Raw genomic sequence first — 17,769 nt, 5'->3', positions numbered from 1 at the left:
TTTCACACAGATTTTTTTGCAGAATGATCATTCAGAGGAGATTTTGACAAAAAATTGTGGTCAGAGAATGTGCTTTAAGTATATTCAATTTCTTTTTTTTTTTTTTTAATTTCTTGAGGCTTGTTTTATGTCTCAGCTTATGGTCCCTTCTGGAGAAAGATCCGTGAGCACTAGAGAAAAATGAGTGTCCTGGTGATTTGGGATGTAAGGTACTATATATGTCTGTTAAAATTCTCTATATCTCTTTCTCCTTTCTTTGTTTCTCTGTTGGTAGGGCTCCCTTTAGTATCTGAAGTAGGGCAGGTCTTTTATTGGCAGAGTCTCTCAGCATTTGTTTGTCTGTGAAAAATTTAAGTTCTCCCTCAAATTTGAAGGGGAGTTTTTCCGGATAAAGTATTCTTGGCTGGAAATTTTTCTTTCTCAGAATTTTAAATATGTCATGCCACTGCCTTCTTGCCTCCATGGTGGCCACTGAGTAGTCACTACTTAATCTTATGTTGTTTCCTTTGTATGTGGTGAATTGCTTTTCTCTTGCTGCCTTCAGAACTTGCTCCTTCTCTTCAGTGTTTGACAGTCTGATCAGAATATGTCACGGAGTGGGTTTATTTGGATTTATTCTATTTGGAGTTCACTGGGCATTTATGCTTTGTGTATTTATATTGTGTAGAAGGTTGGGGAAGTTTTCCCCAGAAATTTCTTTGAATACTCTTTCTAGACCTTTACCCTTCTCTTCCCCTTCTGGGACACCAATGAGTCTTAAGCTTGGACGTTTTATTTTTTCTATCATATCCCTGAGATCCATTTCAATTTTTTCAATTTTTTTCTCCATTCTTTCTTTTGTTCTTTCATTTTCTGTTCTGTGGACCTCTAGGACACTGAGATGTTGTTCAGCTTCCCCTAGTCTTGTATTGTAAATATCCAGAGTCTTTTTAATTTGGCAAACAGTTTCTTTTATTTCCATAAGATCTTCTGTTTTTTTATTTACTCTTGCAATGTCTTCTTTATGCTCTTCTAGGGTCTTCTTTATGTTACTTATATCCTGGGCCATGAACTTCTTGATGTCCTTTAAATCCTTTGCCATGTTTTTGTTCCTCGATTGTAGTTCTTTGATTAATTGTGCGAGGTACAGTGTGTCTTCCAATATCTTGATTTGTGTGTTTGGAGTTGGATTCTCCATATCGTCTGGTTTTATCATATGCATTAAGATTTTGTGTTGTTTTTGGCCTCTTGGCATTTGTTTTGCTTGATAGGGTTCTTTCAAGTTGTAAAAAAAAAAGGATATCGATATAATTTTTCAGAAACTCAGTTTGGTGACGTACACTTTCTCTAACTAACCAGCAGATGGCGTCTGTGAGTCACCTATATCCCTCATGTCAATTCTCAACCTTGTTCCCACAGTGTGTGGGGAAATGTTTCTTGTGGGGTTCAGTTGGAGAACTCAGTTTGGGTGTGTTGCTGGAGCCTTCCGCCCGGAATGTGGGGCATGTGTACGGGTGGCCAGGGAGGAAGGGCAGTTTTAATGTTCAAATCCCCCAGGTTCCCAGAGATTCAAGGCCGCCTCAAGAGTCTAAGCCTTCATTTCAGTTCAGTCCCAGACCCTCTCTCTCACTGTCCCACAAACCACCGGACTTGGCGTAGCGTCCCTGGGTTCTCTGAGCAGGTCCCCTTCCCAGCCGTGATCCTCCAGGAGCTCAGCCAAGGGAATGCCATGCTACATCACCAGTGCACGCCATTCCTCAAGGGATGCCCCGGGCTGCTGGGCCGTGCAGCGGCGCACTCTCAGCCTGAAGCAAAAATGGCCGAACGGGGAGTCTCAACCCCCCTCTCCTCGCACAGTTCCTCCTTCCCAGCTCCAGGACAACTGGTGGGGCTCTGGGCACTGGGCTCCAGGCAGGAGTTTATCCAGCCCCCCGGGGGGCCAGCTGCTAGCCGCAGGGTTTCTTTCTGCTTCCGGCTCTCCCCTCCATTCCCCCAGACCCAAGGGTATCTGCAGCGGGCTGTCTTCCCAGCCAGACACTGAGAGGCCGGCCCAGCCCCCTCTTGCTGTGTTTTGCTGCGTGGTTCCCCCTATTGCAGCTGCTCCTGGGTTTTTCCCTTTTTTTTTTTTTAAAAAAAAGAGCCAGCCGGTCTCCAAACGCCAAATCCTGGCTTCCCCAGACCGCCACATGGCTGCGGGTCTTCCAGTCAGCTTACTCACTTGTTTCAGAATGCAGACTCCCGGTTTCACCAAGTATACGGCCCCTGTGGAACTAGGAGGCCTTGTCCAGCTGGCGCATCGCTGTAACTGGTGTTCTGGGTCACTTTCTGGTTTTTAGCTAGTGTTTTTCATGGAGGTGTTTTTTCACCCTGTCTCACCTAGCCGCCATCTTAGTTTCTCACCAGGACTAATTTTAATAAAAAAAGGAGGTAAGGATTCCACTTTACAAGTGATTGGTGTATTCATGAATTTTTATCTTATGCAAAGTTCTGACTCCCTACACAATCTCTTAACCTCTAATACTTGGATAGTAAATATCAAAGAAAAAGATTCCCTAAAAAGAGGTACTTATAAACAATACAATGTTTATCACCCACGGGAGAATGACTAAATAAATCAGGTTATATCCATAGCATGGAATACTATGCAGTGGTTAAATAATTAAAGTAGGTCTATATATACTGACATAAAAGATCACCAAGACATATTATATGCATCAAAGAAAGTTGAAGGATGATAAAGATATGATAAAATTACTGTATTTTGCTTTCTTAATGTGTTAATGTTTCAGAAGATCGTCTAGAAAGGGGAATAAAATTGGAGTGGTGGGTGCTAAGTGAACTTTCATTTTTTATTCCATATATGTGTGTGCCTTTCTGTAGTGTTTCATTCTCTACAAAGAGCATATATTTATGTGCTACCTACATCAATAAAATTTATGAATGTTTAAAATATATTTTAAAATAAAAGTTAAAACATAAAAGAAAAGATAAGTTACAAACAGAAAAGTTAAATGTTAAAAGTAAAAATAAGCTAAATTATAAAAATATTTATAAGGACAATTGTAAAACCAGAGTATAAACAAAGTATAAAACCTAAGAAAAATAATGAAAATGTAATTAGAATAAAAAGGTAGAAGGAGAGAGATTTAAAATGATGCAGGAAAGGATTGAGGATAAAACTAAGCAAATTGAAATTTTAAACCCACAAGAAAATTTAGAGACTAGGGAATATCCAAACAAAAAATAAAATTTAAGGTAGCAGTCCAGAACAAAAAGCTCAGCATCTATATGGAAATAATAAGGAATCTTCATATTTGAGATTTCAAGAGACTTCCTGAACATATGCTGTTTCAGAGTAGTTGGAATATCTCACAAGGAGTCCCCAGCAGGATTTTGTCAGGGACAAAAGGCAGAACAGAATGCTTAGCTCCACATCAGTGGGGTGGCCCTCAGCACTAGTCCAGCTGCTCTTAGGCATGTTCAGGAATCCTCATAAGTCTTTGAAGGGCTTCCCTGCCACTCCCCACTTGGTATCCCTCCACAAGTGCACTGCTGGCCCCAATCCCCTATCCTACTACTTCCCAATCCCAAACTTGACCCACTGCCTACCTTCAAAAATGTTCTGTCTTCTATTTCCATTATATTAGGTCTTTGACTTTTCTCTCACTGAAAAAGAAATGAAGGACATTGAAGACTTGAATAAAAACGTCCGCTTTGTGAACCTGTTGATGTGAGTTCTGGGGTAGCATCCAGTGGTGTTGGATTGGCAAGCATCAACCAACAGGGCTCAGATGCATGCTGACCTGTATCATAGAAAGCCACAAGGGTAAACGCTGGTGGGCAGCATGTGCTGAATATTAAACGTCTACTATAGGAACTTCCTAAAAACCTATACTTTTATTTAAAAGAAGGTTCCTGGCACTTACTACACTCTATGACTTAGTTAGGACCTGGAGAGCTAAGGACCTTGAGGAGAATTAAGTTATAGTGTACATATTTTAATATAAAAGCAGCACAAATCTTGAAAAAAAAATTATTTCTTCCTAAACATCAAAGCAATGCCCAAATTAGAGCAAAGTTTTCAGCAAGAAACAATTCCTGCAAGAAACAATTCCTGCGAGAAAGGCACGATAATGTAGTAGAAAGAGACTGGGCTGGGAACCAAGAACCTAGAGTTTTAGACAAATACTTGCTTGCCTATAAGATTTTGAGTTTCTAGCCCCATCTTTTAGCTGACTTGTCAGAAGCAGAATTCCTTACACACCTTCAAAATATTTCCAAATTCAACTAGCCAACTGAAATGCCCTTATTCTCTAAACTTTACTGGGCCTTTAAAATAAAAAAGAATAGAGTTCACATATATACACACATAGGCATTCACATACACATTTTTTTTTCTTTTTAATAATTCTCTATTTATCTTTCAAGTTCTTCAAATCACCTGGATAGTCACATTCTTTTTGGAATCTTCTCTTTAAGCAGAGATTTAGAAAATGGTCTTCAGATTGTTCATATAGTTTGGTCATGTGTCTTATTGGTCCCACTATTTTTCATGAATCAGAAAGTGCTCTGACTAGGCTAATACAGAATTTCTGAATTAATGTAACAGATTTCTAATGTTAATTTTTCAGGAGGAAAATTATTTGACATCAAATGGTATGACCAGCCTCAAGAACAAAAGAGTAAAAACAAACATGACCTTTTTCAAAACTAGCAAACACTTATAGATTAATAACTCTTAAGATAAAAAATTTGTGTTGAATAAATATCATTAAATTAAGAAGAGATAGTAAGATATGATCCATCCACCACTGTACTGATTTTTTACAGACAGTTTGTGTTTTAGTTTCCTAGGCTGCTCCAACAAATACCATGAAATGAGTCGGCTTAACAATGAGAATTTATTAGCTTACAGTTTTGAGGCCAGGAAAATGTCCAAATCAAGCCATTATCAAGCTTCATTTCCAAAGACTTGCTGCCAGCAATCCTTGGCTCCTCTGCCACATAGCAAGGCACATGGCAGTATCTGCTGGTCTCTCCCTTCTCTTCTGGGTTTCATCGCTTTCCGCTTCTTGGTTCCATGGCTTTTTCCTCTCCCTGTCTGAATTTCATCCTCTTATAAAGAAATCCATTAAGAGGATTAAGACCCATCCTGGGCCACACCTTAACTGAATTGGCCTCATCAAAAGGTCCTACTTACAATGGGTTCACACTCACAGGGATGGATTAGATTTAAGAACATGTTTTTCTGAGGTACACCAGACTCCACCCTCTGGACCTAAAAAGACATGTTCTTTCCATATGCAAAGTACATTCATTCCATCACAATATCCAAAAAAACTTAAATCATTTCAGAAACAATGCTTAGTACAAAATCACATCAAATTCAGTTATAGTTGTGGTCTGTCCTGGGGCACAATTCCCCTCAGTCTGTGGACCTGTGAGTCCTAGAGAACAAGTTATCTGCTTCCAATAGACAAAGGAGGGACAGACATAGGATAAATATTTCCATTCCCATAGGGAGAAAGTGGAAGGAAAACAGGAGTCATGGGTCCAAAACAATTCCAAAACCCTGCAGGGCATACGCCATTAGATTTCAAGGTCTGAGAGTCATCTGTGGAACAATGTTTTGTCCTCTGGGCCTGACAAAGCGGCAGTCACATCCTTTTCTGCACACTGGGGTGAATGCTCCACTGTCTCTAGGAATTGGTGTGATGACCAGACTCTCCACAATCACTGGGGCACAGACTCCAGCCTCTCAGAAACGTCAGGTTCTACCACTTTTCATGAACAATGGGGCAGAAGGCCCACTCTCAAAGTGCTGGAATACACATCCCTTTCACACATGTGGGTGAGCTGGCTCTCTTGGCCCAAGGAGATGTCTTCTGTCCATACCTCAGTTTCCATTGTTCTGCCCTTGAGGTGATTTTTCCTTCAATCCATTCCTTTTCTGTATCTTTTAGTCCAGGCTGACAGTGGTTCTGTTCATACAGATCTTACACACACACACACACAAAATGTGAGTTTTGCATGTAGTACACAGAGATACAAACCATCAGACAGTAAGACTTCCCAAAGATCCTTCCTGGATAACTGTTTTTACCAATCCTGACTTGCACTGAAATGGCTGACTGGTTCCATATTCAGTTAAACCCTCACCTGGAGCACTATTCTCTGGGAACTCAATTTCTGGAAACTCAGAATTTTCCAAACCATCAATTTCTGGTTTCTTTGTGCTCAGGAGTTCAGTTCCCACTTATCCCTTTCATCTCACATTTGACTATAAGCTGCAAGGAGAAACCAGGCTGCACTTTCCACTTTTAGCTTGGAAATCTCCTCAGCCAAATATCCAAGTTCATCACTCTCAAATTCTGCCTTCCATCTGACATCAGAGCTCATTTTTTTCAAGTGCTCTACCACTTTAAAACAAGGATCACCTCTCCTCCAGTTTCCAATAACATATTCATCATTTTCTTCTAGGACTTTGTTGGAAGTACCTTTAGCATCCATATTCCTATGTTCTCTTCAGAGCAATCTAAACCTTTTCTATCAAGTATCTCACAATTCTTCCTGTCTCTACCCATTAGCCAATTCCAAAGCCATTTCCACTTTTTTGATATTTGCAATAGCAGCACCCCACTCCTGGTACCAAAATCTGTTTTAGTTTCCTAGGCTGTTCCAGCAAATACCATGAAATGGGTTGGCTTAAACAATGGGAATTTTTTGGCTTACAATTTTGAGGCCAGGAAAATGTCCAAATCAAGCCATCATCAAGGTGATGTTTTCTTCCCAAAGACTGGCTGTCTGTTACTCAGCTCCTCTGCCATATGGCAAGGCACATCATGGCATCTGCTGGTCTCTCTCTTCTCTTCTGCATTTCATTGATTTTAGCTTCTTGCTTCCATGACTTTTTCCTCTCATTGTCTGAATTTTATCCTCTTATAAAGGACTCCAGTAAGAGGATTAAGACCCATTCTGGGCCACCTTTAACTGAATTGGCCTCATCAAAAGTTCCTACGTACAATGGGTTCACACACACAAAAAAATGGATTAGATTTATGAACATGTTTTTCTGGGGTACAGACAGCTTCAGACCACCACACTTGATGATGTCATTTGCTTTGACATTTGGTATTTGACATATTTAATACCTAATTCTAGCATCACTGGGAAAATAACTTCTTTCCAGGAGTTAACTAGAAAAAGCAAAGATTAGGCCCTGTTGATTAAAAAAAAAAGGACCATTTAGGGATAGTGGGCCATGATCCTTTTCTACTCTTTTTCCAGTTGTTCTTTGACATTGGAGAGCCTTTTTTGTTTTATATTTTAATTTAAAGTTCACAGTACTCGCAGAAAACTGAATCTTGTTATGTTACAGGACAGGCCCACACACACTCCAGATCTTTTACAGACTATTTCACCATCATTATTTAAGATATAGGTTCATAAAAATAATAATAGTAATAATAATAATAACAACCATGGAAACTTGCTTTGCTGGTCATCAACTTTCTAGATCTCAAACTTCTAACTCTCAGAAGATGTAGCAAGAAAGGCAAGTAAAAATGCTGACAGGTATTGAGAGTTTTGAGAAGTAATGCTAACATGGTTCATTGAAAGGGCAGGCAGCCTATATCAAGAGAGGAGAGAGTGGAAGAAATTGGGAAGAAGCAGGCAAATGAAGGCAGCTGACTCACCTGTGCTTTTTTCTGGGCAGAGTGTTGGTGCCCTGGTAACCGCTCATACACACACACTTATACACACTCACACACTCTACACCCAGGGTGCTGTACAGGGCTTTAACAAAAGGTGTTAGCTTGAGTGGGGAAAGGGGAGGAGAGCAGATGAGAAATAGAGTACAAATGGGTAGGAGGGAGGTAGAGTGGTCAATAAAATTGTCAAAGGATAGTAGTATACAGCCTGTACAACTTTTAGAATGAATTTTTCTTTTTTGGAAATTGTTTTGGCAGGTGGAGTGATCATCCTGAATACCCATTTCATGATGAATACTGACTTCAGAGAGCTCCTCAACAGATTTTCCCTTCTGTGTAACCCACAAACTTGGGTAGTGGTTCCCCCGGATGTGGAAATAGAAGGAGTTTTATTATCCTCAGAAGAAGTAATGATTGAAGCATGCAAATTTTATGTAGTGTGAATGACTTTGACTTAGCTATATTGAAGAACCTAATGTTTAAACCTGTTGAAATCATTGTTTGGAAATTATCAACTAATATTTTATTAGATCAGTGTCTTCTGGGCTTCAGACAACAAAACATAAAGCTTTAGAATAGACTTCAAATGACAACATATGAAGGCAAATAACTCATGAATCTGGAGACTACTTGGTAATCTAAGCTCTTAAGCAGTTAAAGAGGGCAGAGAGCCAGCACATGCCAGCACTCTGACAGTGGCCTTGATGGTTTGGGCCATTGATTGTAATTTAGACATAGCCAAGATAAGACCCACACGTTCACTGTTGACAAGGAAGAGCTTTGCTGCACCGTAGTAGAGTGACAGGGATAAGTGTAGAAAAGTCTTAAAATAGAGATAATTAAACATTACATTGGTCAACTAAGCCATAATGATTTTGTTTTTTGGTGGGTTTTCGCCTGGTATGTGTTTGTTTAACTTTTACCTAGCTTGAGGGATGGATAATTGATTCTCTCGTGCATTCTTTAGAGCACCGAAGCTTCAGCATAACTGTTGATCCGTATTTCTACTGTCAATCAATCCTGCACACATTCATCATATGAACACCATTACATGAAGTAGCTTGGAATAACCAATGTACACAAATAAAACCTTGTACCATAGAATAGTCCAAAGATGACCATTTTAAAAGAGGCCTTTAAAAAGCAGGCTTTAGGGAACATATTGAAAGAAGAAGCTTTATAATATTACTGTTATATTTAAGACTTTGAAAGTGTTATTGGGATAGCTGTTGAGTTTTGAGAAAGTAACAAGTGCAAAAGAACATTGGTAAATTTCTAAAAAGTGAATAAGATCATTAGAATTTAGCAGTAGAGATGTATGTATTTTCAATTCAACTGGAGAAATGTATTTCCTTCATTTACATTAGGTCACTCTCCCAAGGACAAGAGTTATTTGAAAATTATGTTTATCTAGGACCAATAGTTTATAGATAATCTTCAATGAACTGAAAACATTTCTGAGAAATTATTGCTCTGAAAAAATCTGATCTAAACTCAGCATTTCCACTGATTCCAATATGAATAAAATTAATAAATTTCTAATAATAGAAAATCAGAATGTTGTTCTCTGGAAAATATTTTGTTCTCAAGAAATAATAAATTCTGATAATTTGTTCTACCACGTGAATCTTCATTTTGTTGCTTCAGGCTCTGTTACCAAGACAGAAAGGGGGAGAACCAGGAGGAATCATCTGAATTCAATTCAACTAAAAGGCCTTTAATTGATTTCCTAGTGTACATTTAGCACTGGGAAAAAAGGGAAGAAAAGGGGGCACCCTAAGGAAAGAACCGTTTTGAGTCCTGATCCGTGTTGTCCCTGAAGGTGGGAATAGAAGTAGGAATAGAGACCACACATATGAAACAATTTTTAAAAACCAGGCATTAGAAAAGGCTCCCACCATATGTTAAGAAAAAATTATGTCTAGAGGTCGGAGGAGGGGCATCCTCCCTTAGTCATAACAGAGACAGAAGGAAAAGAGTTGAAGACAGAAAACAGGTAAGTCAAGAAAGCGAGAGTCTGATAAAATGCTTCTGCATTCACTCTTCCCTCAGCTCTCACCCCTCTCAGGCTTTTTGTCCATTGAACCTCTTATTCTCAAGGAGCATTTTGGTGAAAAGCTTTTTACAGTGGTTACAATCTCTGTAAAGGAGCTTCCCCCTTCCAATGGACACACAGGGGCCCAGGTGGAGCTCGCTAATTGCAGCTTCGTGCAGACTCCTCCTCTTGCAAGGCACATGACTCAGCCTTTATGGATTACTCAAAGCAGCCAGAGACTACTTGCTTAATAAGGCCACATTCTCTTCCCTCTTTGTCTTCTACAACCACCCCAACCTTCACACCAGTTCAAACCAAGGATTTAACCGAAGGCCACAGGAAGCATCCAACACAAATCTTCTACCACAGCGCTAAAGCTTGAGTGTAGCCAGGCACAGGGTCAAACTTACAAAATCTAATAGTTTAACCCAGCTGTTTTGTCAGCCAATTCTAAATTTCTGGAGTTTTCACTTGTCATACCCAACTTCCAAGTAATTATTTTTTTAGTAGGATATTTTTAGTTGCTGGCGATAAAAACCCAACTCAGACTAGATTAAGCAGAAAGAGTGAATTTATTGGTTCACAGAACTGGGAAGAAAAAGAAATACAGGAATAAAGTGACTTTAAAAAACTAGAGCCAGCGCTCGAATAATGTGATCACAACTAGTGTCTGTTTTTTTAACCCCTTGGACTAAACATCTCCACACTGCAGGCAAGATATCTCTCAGCAGCTTTGGACTCTCATACAATCAGATTAGAACCCCAGCAGAAAGTAAGAGTCTTTAATCGTAGCTCTGTCAAGGGATAGTCCTGGGAATAACTCTGGTCCAGCAGGCAGGATGCTTGCGCTAACCACTGTGGCCAGAAGGTGGGGCAGTCTGTCCAATTGGAGGGGCCTGGGGCAGAAGCTCACTCTTGGCTGAGAAGGGGGTGGAGAGGGATGAAGGGAGGGAGATAGGAGGGGGAAGAAGTGCAGACAGGCATAGGAGGAAATGGAAAGGCAATGGAACAGAGGAGGAAGAAAGGTCTTGGTGACCTCCAGCACCACCTGAATCACAAGGAATAAGTTCCCCCAAGAAGGGGAAAAGGATTCTGAGCAGACAAAATAAAAGATGTCCATAATAAGGATTTCCAGGTCAGAGTATTGGAACACTAAGTTTTAGTTCCCTCCTTCCCTCACTTTGGATTCCCCTGAAAATGATACAATAGAGAAAATCTGCATCAGCACTGAAAATTAAGAAGGTTGCTCTCTGCCTTATCAGAATCTGTAAATTATTTTAAAATTTTCAAAGTCTATTTTTTCAAAAAGTTAAAAATATGATTTTCATAAGATACAAAGTTTGTTCATACAATGATCTAATCACCTCATAAATGAAGGAATCAGCAAGATAGTAGAACTAGTAAGAGAATTGGAGAGAGTGAAATATTTACAGTAGCTGAAAGAATGTTTAAATAAAATTGCTGATTTAGCTCAAAACTGGTTAATGTTCTAAATGACAACAAAACTATAACCTTTTGATTTCTCTTTTCTACCAGATGTAATAATTTATGTGTCTACCATACAAGATCTATTATCACTGCTACTGAGCAAGAATCACTTTAATCACTATCAATTTTCTGTAAATTAAAAACTGCTCTTATAGAGCTATAAAATATCCTATTTGATACTGTGCAGTACAGGGGTAACTCAGCAGATCTGATATGTTCAAACCCTGTACATTCCAAAGAAAGGTTTGCCCCTGACCAGCTCCTGCGAGAAACCTCTAAGCTCTCAGAATATACTGCTGACATGTAACAGTGACTTTTTAAATATAATCTTAAAAAGTGTAAGCTATCAGGAAATTGTAAATTAACCTTGGAATGTAACCTAAAACAGCTTCTGACTGTCAAAGGGGGGGGGGGGGCGGGGGTGAGGATCCTTTGTTCTCACAAAAGAGCAAGACGTAAAGTCTGCAACAATATGTAAATGTAAAGTTTTTACCTTTCACAGGTGTCACCTAGTTCTTGAAGAAAATGGGAATTAACTAAATTACTGACGTTCTTCAAACCTGTTACATGTTAACTAAAATGATTGTGCCAGTTTGAATGTATTATGTCCCTCCAAACACCATTATCTTTGATGTAATCTTGTGTGGGCAGACCTATCAGTGTTAATTAGATTGTAATTCTTTGAGTGTTTCCATGGAATGTGCCTCACCCAAATGTGGAGATAACTCTGATGAGATAATTTCCATGGAGGTGTGGCCCCACCCATTCAGCATTGGCCTTCATCAGTGGAGCCATATAAATGGGCTGACAAGCAGAGGGAATTCAGTGCAGCTGTGAGTGACATTTTGAAGAGGAGCTACAGCCAAGAGGGACACTTTGAAGAAAGCACAGGAGCTGCAGATGAAAGACAGTTTGAAGATGGCCATTGAAAGCAGACTCTGGCTCTGGAGAAGCTGAGAGAGGACAAATATCCCAAGTGCAACTAAAGAGTGATGTTTTTGAGGAACTGCAGCCTAGAGAGGAACGTCCTGGGAGAAAGCCATTTGAAACCAGAACTTTGGAGCAGACGCCAGCCACGTGACTTCCCAGCTAACAGAGGTTTTCCGGACACCATTGGCCATCCTCCAGTGAAGGTATCCAATTGCTGATGTGTTACCTTGGACACTTTATGGCCTTAAGACTGTAACTGTATAACCAAATAAACCCCCTTTTATAAAAGCCAATCCATCTCCGGTGTTTTGCATTCCGGCAGCATTAGCAAACTAGAACAATGATTAACTCCCTTTGTCCCTAATGGGTTTAGCCAATTAAAGAATCATTTTGGGGAGATTGCCCCAACCTCCCAGATATAGATAAGCCTTTCCTCTATCACTCTTGTTGCATGTTAATTAAATGATTAACTCTCTTTGTCTCTGGGTATAAAAACCAATTGAAGAAACAGGTAGATTTGGAAAAACTTCCCCTGTATCTTGCTGAAGTAAATAATAAACTCTCTTTTCCTCTTTAGCCTGGTTCAGTGTGACTTCTATTGGCCCTGCCAAGCAGCGAGCCCATATTTGGGGAGTATCTCTTCTACAGATGAGTGTCTTATTTTGCTTGGGTCTTGGGTCATGCCAAATAGTTTATGCTAACAATGTGATTTCTGGTGAGGGCCTTGGACCATGGGATATCAGTTTGACTTCTGGAGGGGCTAGACACTGAGTAAATAAGGTCAGCTAGTGACCAATTTTCTGTCCATATGGGTTGGGTAAGTATGGATATGACCGCACCTTCAGTCCAGGAATAGGTAAATAACACAGGTGTAAGTGAACCCACTCACTCCATTTCCCTGGATTGAGCAAATGACTGAGGAATAAAGTCATAACATAACTTGGGCCAATAAGAGTCATACCAAGGACTTTTATCAGAATTGTTTGTCAGAGAAATCTGTCTTTAGTGTAAGCTATATAGTGCCACCAACAATTTTAGTCTCTGAGAATAAAACAATAACAGAGAAAAGCAAAGCTAAGAAATGAAGATAGCAAAATGTAGTCTTATGACACTTCAGCCCCTCAATCCAGGCTTCTCTGATTCTAAAAACGGTTATGACTTTTCAGAAACATGAGCTAATAAATTCCCTTTTAATTTAAGCCTGTTTGAGCTGACTTTTTGGTCACTTGAAATTGTGCCCTTCCAATAAATAACCATGTCTCTTTTAAGTATTTTGAGTGGGTTTCTGTTACCTGAAGCTGAACCTTCACCCACTAATAAACTCTTGTGGAGCAGGCAGTGAGAAATGGAGATAAAACATAACTTTAGAATTAAACAGATCTGCCCAGACTTAGTCAAGCACCACAATTTACAGGAGTTTTTGGACTCTCACTCAAGGTGACTTGATTTCCACCACTTTCCATTTTGGTCTTTATTCAAGTCTCTAGTGAGCCTCACACTGATACCAGACAAAAGCAGTGGGTTCTCTGCCCCATGCACACAACAATCAATCCATGACACCAGGATTTCAAAGAGAGAAAGTTTAATGTTACCCAAAAAGCAGGAGAACAGATGGCCTATCTGCCAAAAATCTGTCTCCCTGAGGCTAAGGAATTCAGCGTTCTTATGGATTCAAACAAGAGGGGATGGAGTTGTTACCATTACAATAGAAAGGAAGTATACATGAGACTGAGACTAGGCTAGAATAACCATTACAAAAGTATAAAGAGGGCTAAGAATAAACTGGAATAACCATTACAAAAGTAAGCATAAATAAGGCTGAGACTAGTTGAGTTTCAGTAATTTCAGGTATTAACTTCTGCCTATTCTACAATACAGAAAGAAAAGCATCTATATAATGATTCAGTAATCATAATCATTTCTTAATTCTTAATTTCTTGGTTACAACGTGCCATTGTGCTCTGGCTTTCTGCGCACTACACCTGATTCTTGGTTCTGAGCCTTATTGTACGTGCTGGTTGGGTCCTCCCCACTGGCAGCCATGGTGACACCTGGGTTTTGATTGTATGGATCAAGTATTAGGTTATTTCTGTCATTTGGTAGATAGTAGAAATATGGCTCCTGTCAACAGGCAATTGACAGGGAATCTGGAATCTGGTTGAGTCTTCAAATATTTCCTAGCATTTAAAAATACAGATTTAAAAGGATTTTGTTTTTCTGATATTAATAGACTCCTCTCTGTTTTTCTCTTTTTTGTTACCCATAGTTCCTTCTAAAGTGTTTTACCAAAGAAAAGCCTTAGAACAAGGAGGAAACTAAGTTCCTAATATGCAATGATCAGCTTTCTTTGCTTGGTGTGCTTAAACTGCCAAATGATTAAAGAATTCCAAATTAGTGTCTCTTTGGATTTTTAAATAATACTAAAGGAAGGAGATTGTCATTACCATAAGGGACATGGAGACTGGAAAAAAAGAGAGATTTGCTGCTATATTCAGAAATAAGTCATAAAATTATTTATATTTTCAGTAATGATATTCCCCCTACGGACCTAATGGTGCATAATTATATGTTTTTGTTTCTTTAACTGATCAACATTCTCAATAGATACTGGCAGCTCTGTTTCTATATTAGATTCTGCTGCTTTATCACAATTGGCAACTCTAGTTTGAACAAGAGTTCATAAAATTTTCTGTTTCATAGATATAATTTTTGAGTTAACATATATCTTGCCAACCTCCAGGGTGAATTAATAATTCAGATTATAATATTTCTTGAAATTTATTGGAACAGGCTCCTCTTCCAATTATCCAGTAGAAATGATATTAATATATCAAACGTTAATATAAATGTGAAGAGAAATGCAAAAATTTCTAGGAAAAATTATATGCTTTAAATATACTGTCTTTTTAAGGAAATGTTGTCTTCTTAAAGGTGTAATGCATATTTTTAAAATTTAATGATGAGTTTAATTAATGGCCTTGGTCACTAGGAAGCCAGAAGCAAAACTTACTTGTAAACAACTTAAAAGCTTTAACATATGACATATAGATGTATATGGAAAAGATTCATATAATACTAATCAAGATGACTCCTTGAACAAATTAAACTGGTTTAATACTTCTGGTTTAGAATAACTATGTCTTTTCCCTGATTTTAACACTATAACATTATGTTAACAGACTTTCTTGTTTTAACACAACTTGGGGTTATTTTCTAATACACAGGCTAATTAATTTGAGTTTTCTAAATTTACTGTTTTTTCTAGTCAAATGAGCTAATATCAATTAAGGTTATAAAGTCTTAAAATTATATATCCGACCAAATTAAATTGTAAGATGATTCTTTAGAAAGGAGCTTAATTCTTAATACTATAAATCATACAGACTTAATGTGTCACCTTAAATTGTAATTTCCAGATCCTAATTTTAAGACTATAAACTAATGTTAAATTGAGTTGATTATTAACTTATATTTGGATACTTGGAAAATTTCTAATTAAGATTAAAACTCTTCACTAATCATTTTAATTTACCCTTCTCCCTTATTTTTATAAAATTATAGAATGGCCGTCAATTATCTGATCAAAAAATGTCAATGCTTTTAACTGTTGATGCACATGCATGTTTTTGCCAACTTAAAATTTTGCTAAGATGACAGCAAATGAGTGCTCATGGACAAAACTAGCAAGAGAGATCTTGGTTATGTGCCTTATAGCTTCTGCCTGTCTGAAGGGTACCTTTACTACAGTTAAAGGTCTCAGAAGCTATCTCCTGGGAGCCAGATCCTTTCTTAACTGATATTAAAGCAACCCCGAAGCTCTAGCAATTTCTAACTTCCATTATTAGTTCATAAAAGGCAAGGTTATGTTTTAGGGTATAAACTCCAATTTAAAGCTCTAAACTTGTTTCATTCTAATTTGATATTCAACCCTAACTATTTTAATATGAAGTTATCTGGCATTAACGATAATCAAGGTAATTTCTAAGTATTTTATTATAGAATATTGTTATTAATTAATAAGTAATTCTATTCAAATTACTCTGACCTGAGCATTCCACATTACTAGAGGTTTAGGAATTAACATCTATGCTGATAGTAAATGTGCCTTTTTAAAAGTTGTTTGTGAATTTGACATGCTATGAAAATAGAGTTTTCTAACTTCTTTGTGAATTACTGACATTAAACTGAAACATTTTGTCCACATCGTTTTCAAAGCTCTAAGGAGAAAAAAAAAAACTAATGATATTTGAAATTCAAAACTGTCCAGCTTCCAAAAGTGCTTATTCTTCCTTGGCCTAAAGTATTACCCCTAGCTCTAAAGACGGGATGTATACTTCAAAATCCCCATATACTCTTCCTATATAACATTATTACTAAAAGTCCCTTGAGATCTGGCTTGAGTTCTATATTGTCAGATTCCAATTTGGTACATTATGTTCTCATAAGATATTATTATTTAGCTAATCTCGTACTTAGTTATATACCCAGCAGATGCAATCCACACAGCCCAAAGGGACAATAACAAATACACCTCTACAGACTTCCCACTTTAGTACTTCAGACTACAACCTGGAGATCTGACCTTCAGGCTCTTTAAGGGGCCCAGAAGTAGACCAATAACAAAAGCAAACAGCTTCCTCTAAGATTCTGTGAGGCCATCTTGGCCACCTCAGCCATGTCACCAGGGCTGCCAAGCATTGTGCAGGCTGAGATGTCCTCCAGTGTGGGCATGATGCTGCAGGAGCCACCCGAGCAGAAGCTGCAGCATCTCCAGGAGCAGAAACGGCAGCAGCACAACATGCAGCAGTTGCAGCAGCTCAAGCACCTGGAAAGCTCCTGGCATTCAAGGAAATTTCTGTCATAAAACTACCTGGATAAAATCTCATGGAACAGATGCTTCAGAGTTTAAATTCCAGGGATAACACATTAAAATCTCAAAATGTCCAGGTTTCAACAAAAGATTCCAATACACACAAAGAAACAGGAAGTAATAGCCCAGGCAAAGAAGATTAAAGCATTAGAAAACTCAGCAAGGAGAACCAGACTGGGACATACCAAACAAAGACATTTTTAAAATGGTCCTAAATATGCTCAAAGAGCTAAAGGTAAACACAGATAAAGAACTAAAGGAAATCTGGAAAACAATGGATGAATACAAAGCAAAAACCAATAGAGAGATGGAAATCATGAACAGGAATTAGAAGTGAAGACCACAGTAACAGAAATTTAAAATTCCCTAATGGGCTTCTACAGCAGAGTGGAGCTGGCAGAAGAAAAAATCAATTAACTCAAGTAGGTAAGACAATTGAAATCATTCAGTCTGAGGAGCACAAAATACAAAAAACGAGGGAAAGTGAACAGAGTTTGAGGAACCTATGGGTCACGATCAAGTGTACCAATATATGCATTGTGAGAATTCCAGAAGGAGAAGATAAAGAGATATTCAAATAAATAATGGCTGAAAACTTCTCAAATTTAACAAAAGACATGAATATATGCATCTAAGACTCTCATTGAATTTCAAACAGAATAAGCCCAAATAGACCCATACCACAACACATTACTATCAAAGCCAAAGAGAAAAAGAATTCCTAAACTTGCAAGAGAAAATCAACTTATCACATA

At 38.3% G+C, this 17,769-nt stretch overlaps 1 protein-coding gene across 1 annotated transcript in view; it reads left to right on the top strand.

Moving 5' to 3' along the window:
* AKR1D1 (aldo-keto reductase family 1 member D1) overlaps nucleotides 1–9,309 on the top strand; it is an 80,367-nt gene extending 71,058 nt beyond the window's left edge. Inside the window, exons 8-9 of the mRNA XM_037836077.1 lie at nucleotides 3,627–3,709; nucleotides 7,950–9,309. Of these exons, the coding sequence (XP_037692005.1) occupies nucleotides 3,627–3,709; nucleotides 7,950–7,992 (126 nt within the window). The 3' untranslated portion in view covers nucleotides 7,993–9,309. The remainder of the gene's footprint in view (nucleotides 1–3,626; nucleotides 3,710–7,949) is intronic.
* Nucleotides 9,310–17,769: the final 8,460 nt, after the last annotated feature.

The sequence above is a fragment of the Choloepus didactylus genome, chromosome 5, assembly GCF_015220235.1.
Source record: "Choloepus didactylus isolate mChoDid1 chromosome 5, mChoDid1.pri, whole genome shotgun sequence".
Classification (NCBI taxonomy): Eukaryota; Metazoa; Chordata; class Mammalia; order Pilosa; family Megalonychidae; genus Choloepus; species Choloepus didactylus.
Note: the sequence above shows the minus strand (reverse complement) of the source record. Positions and strands in the feature narration are given on the sequence as shown.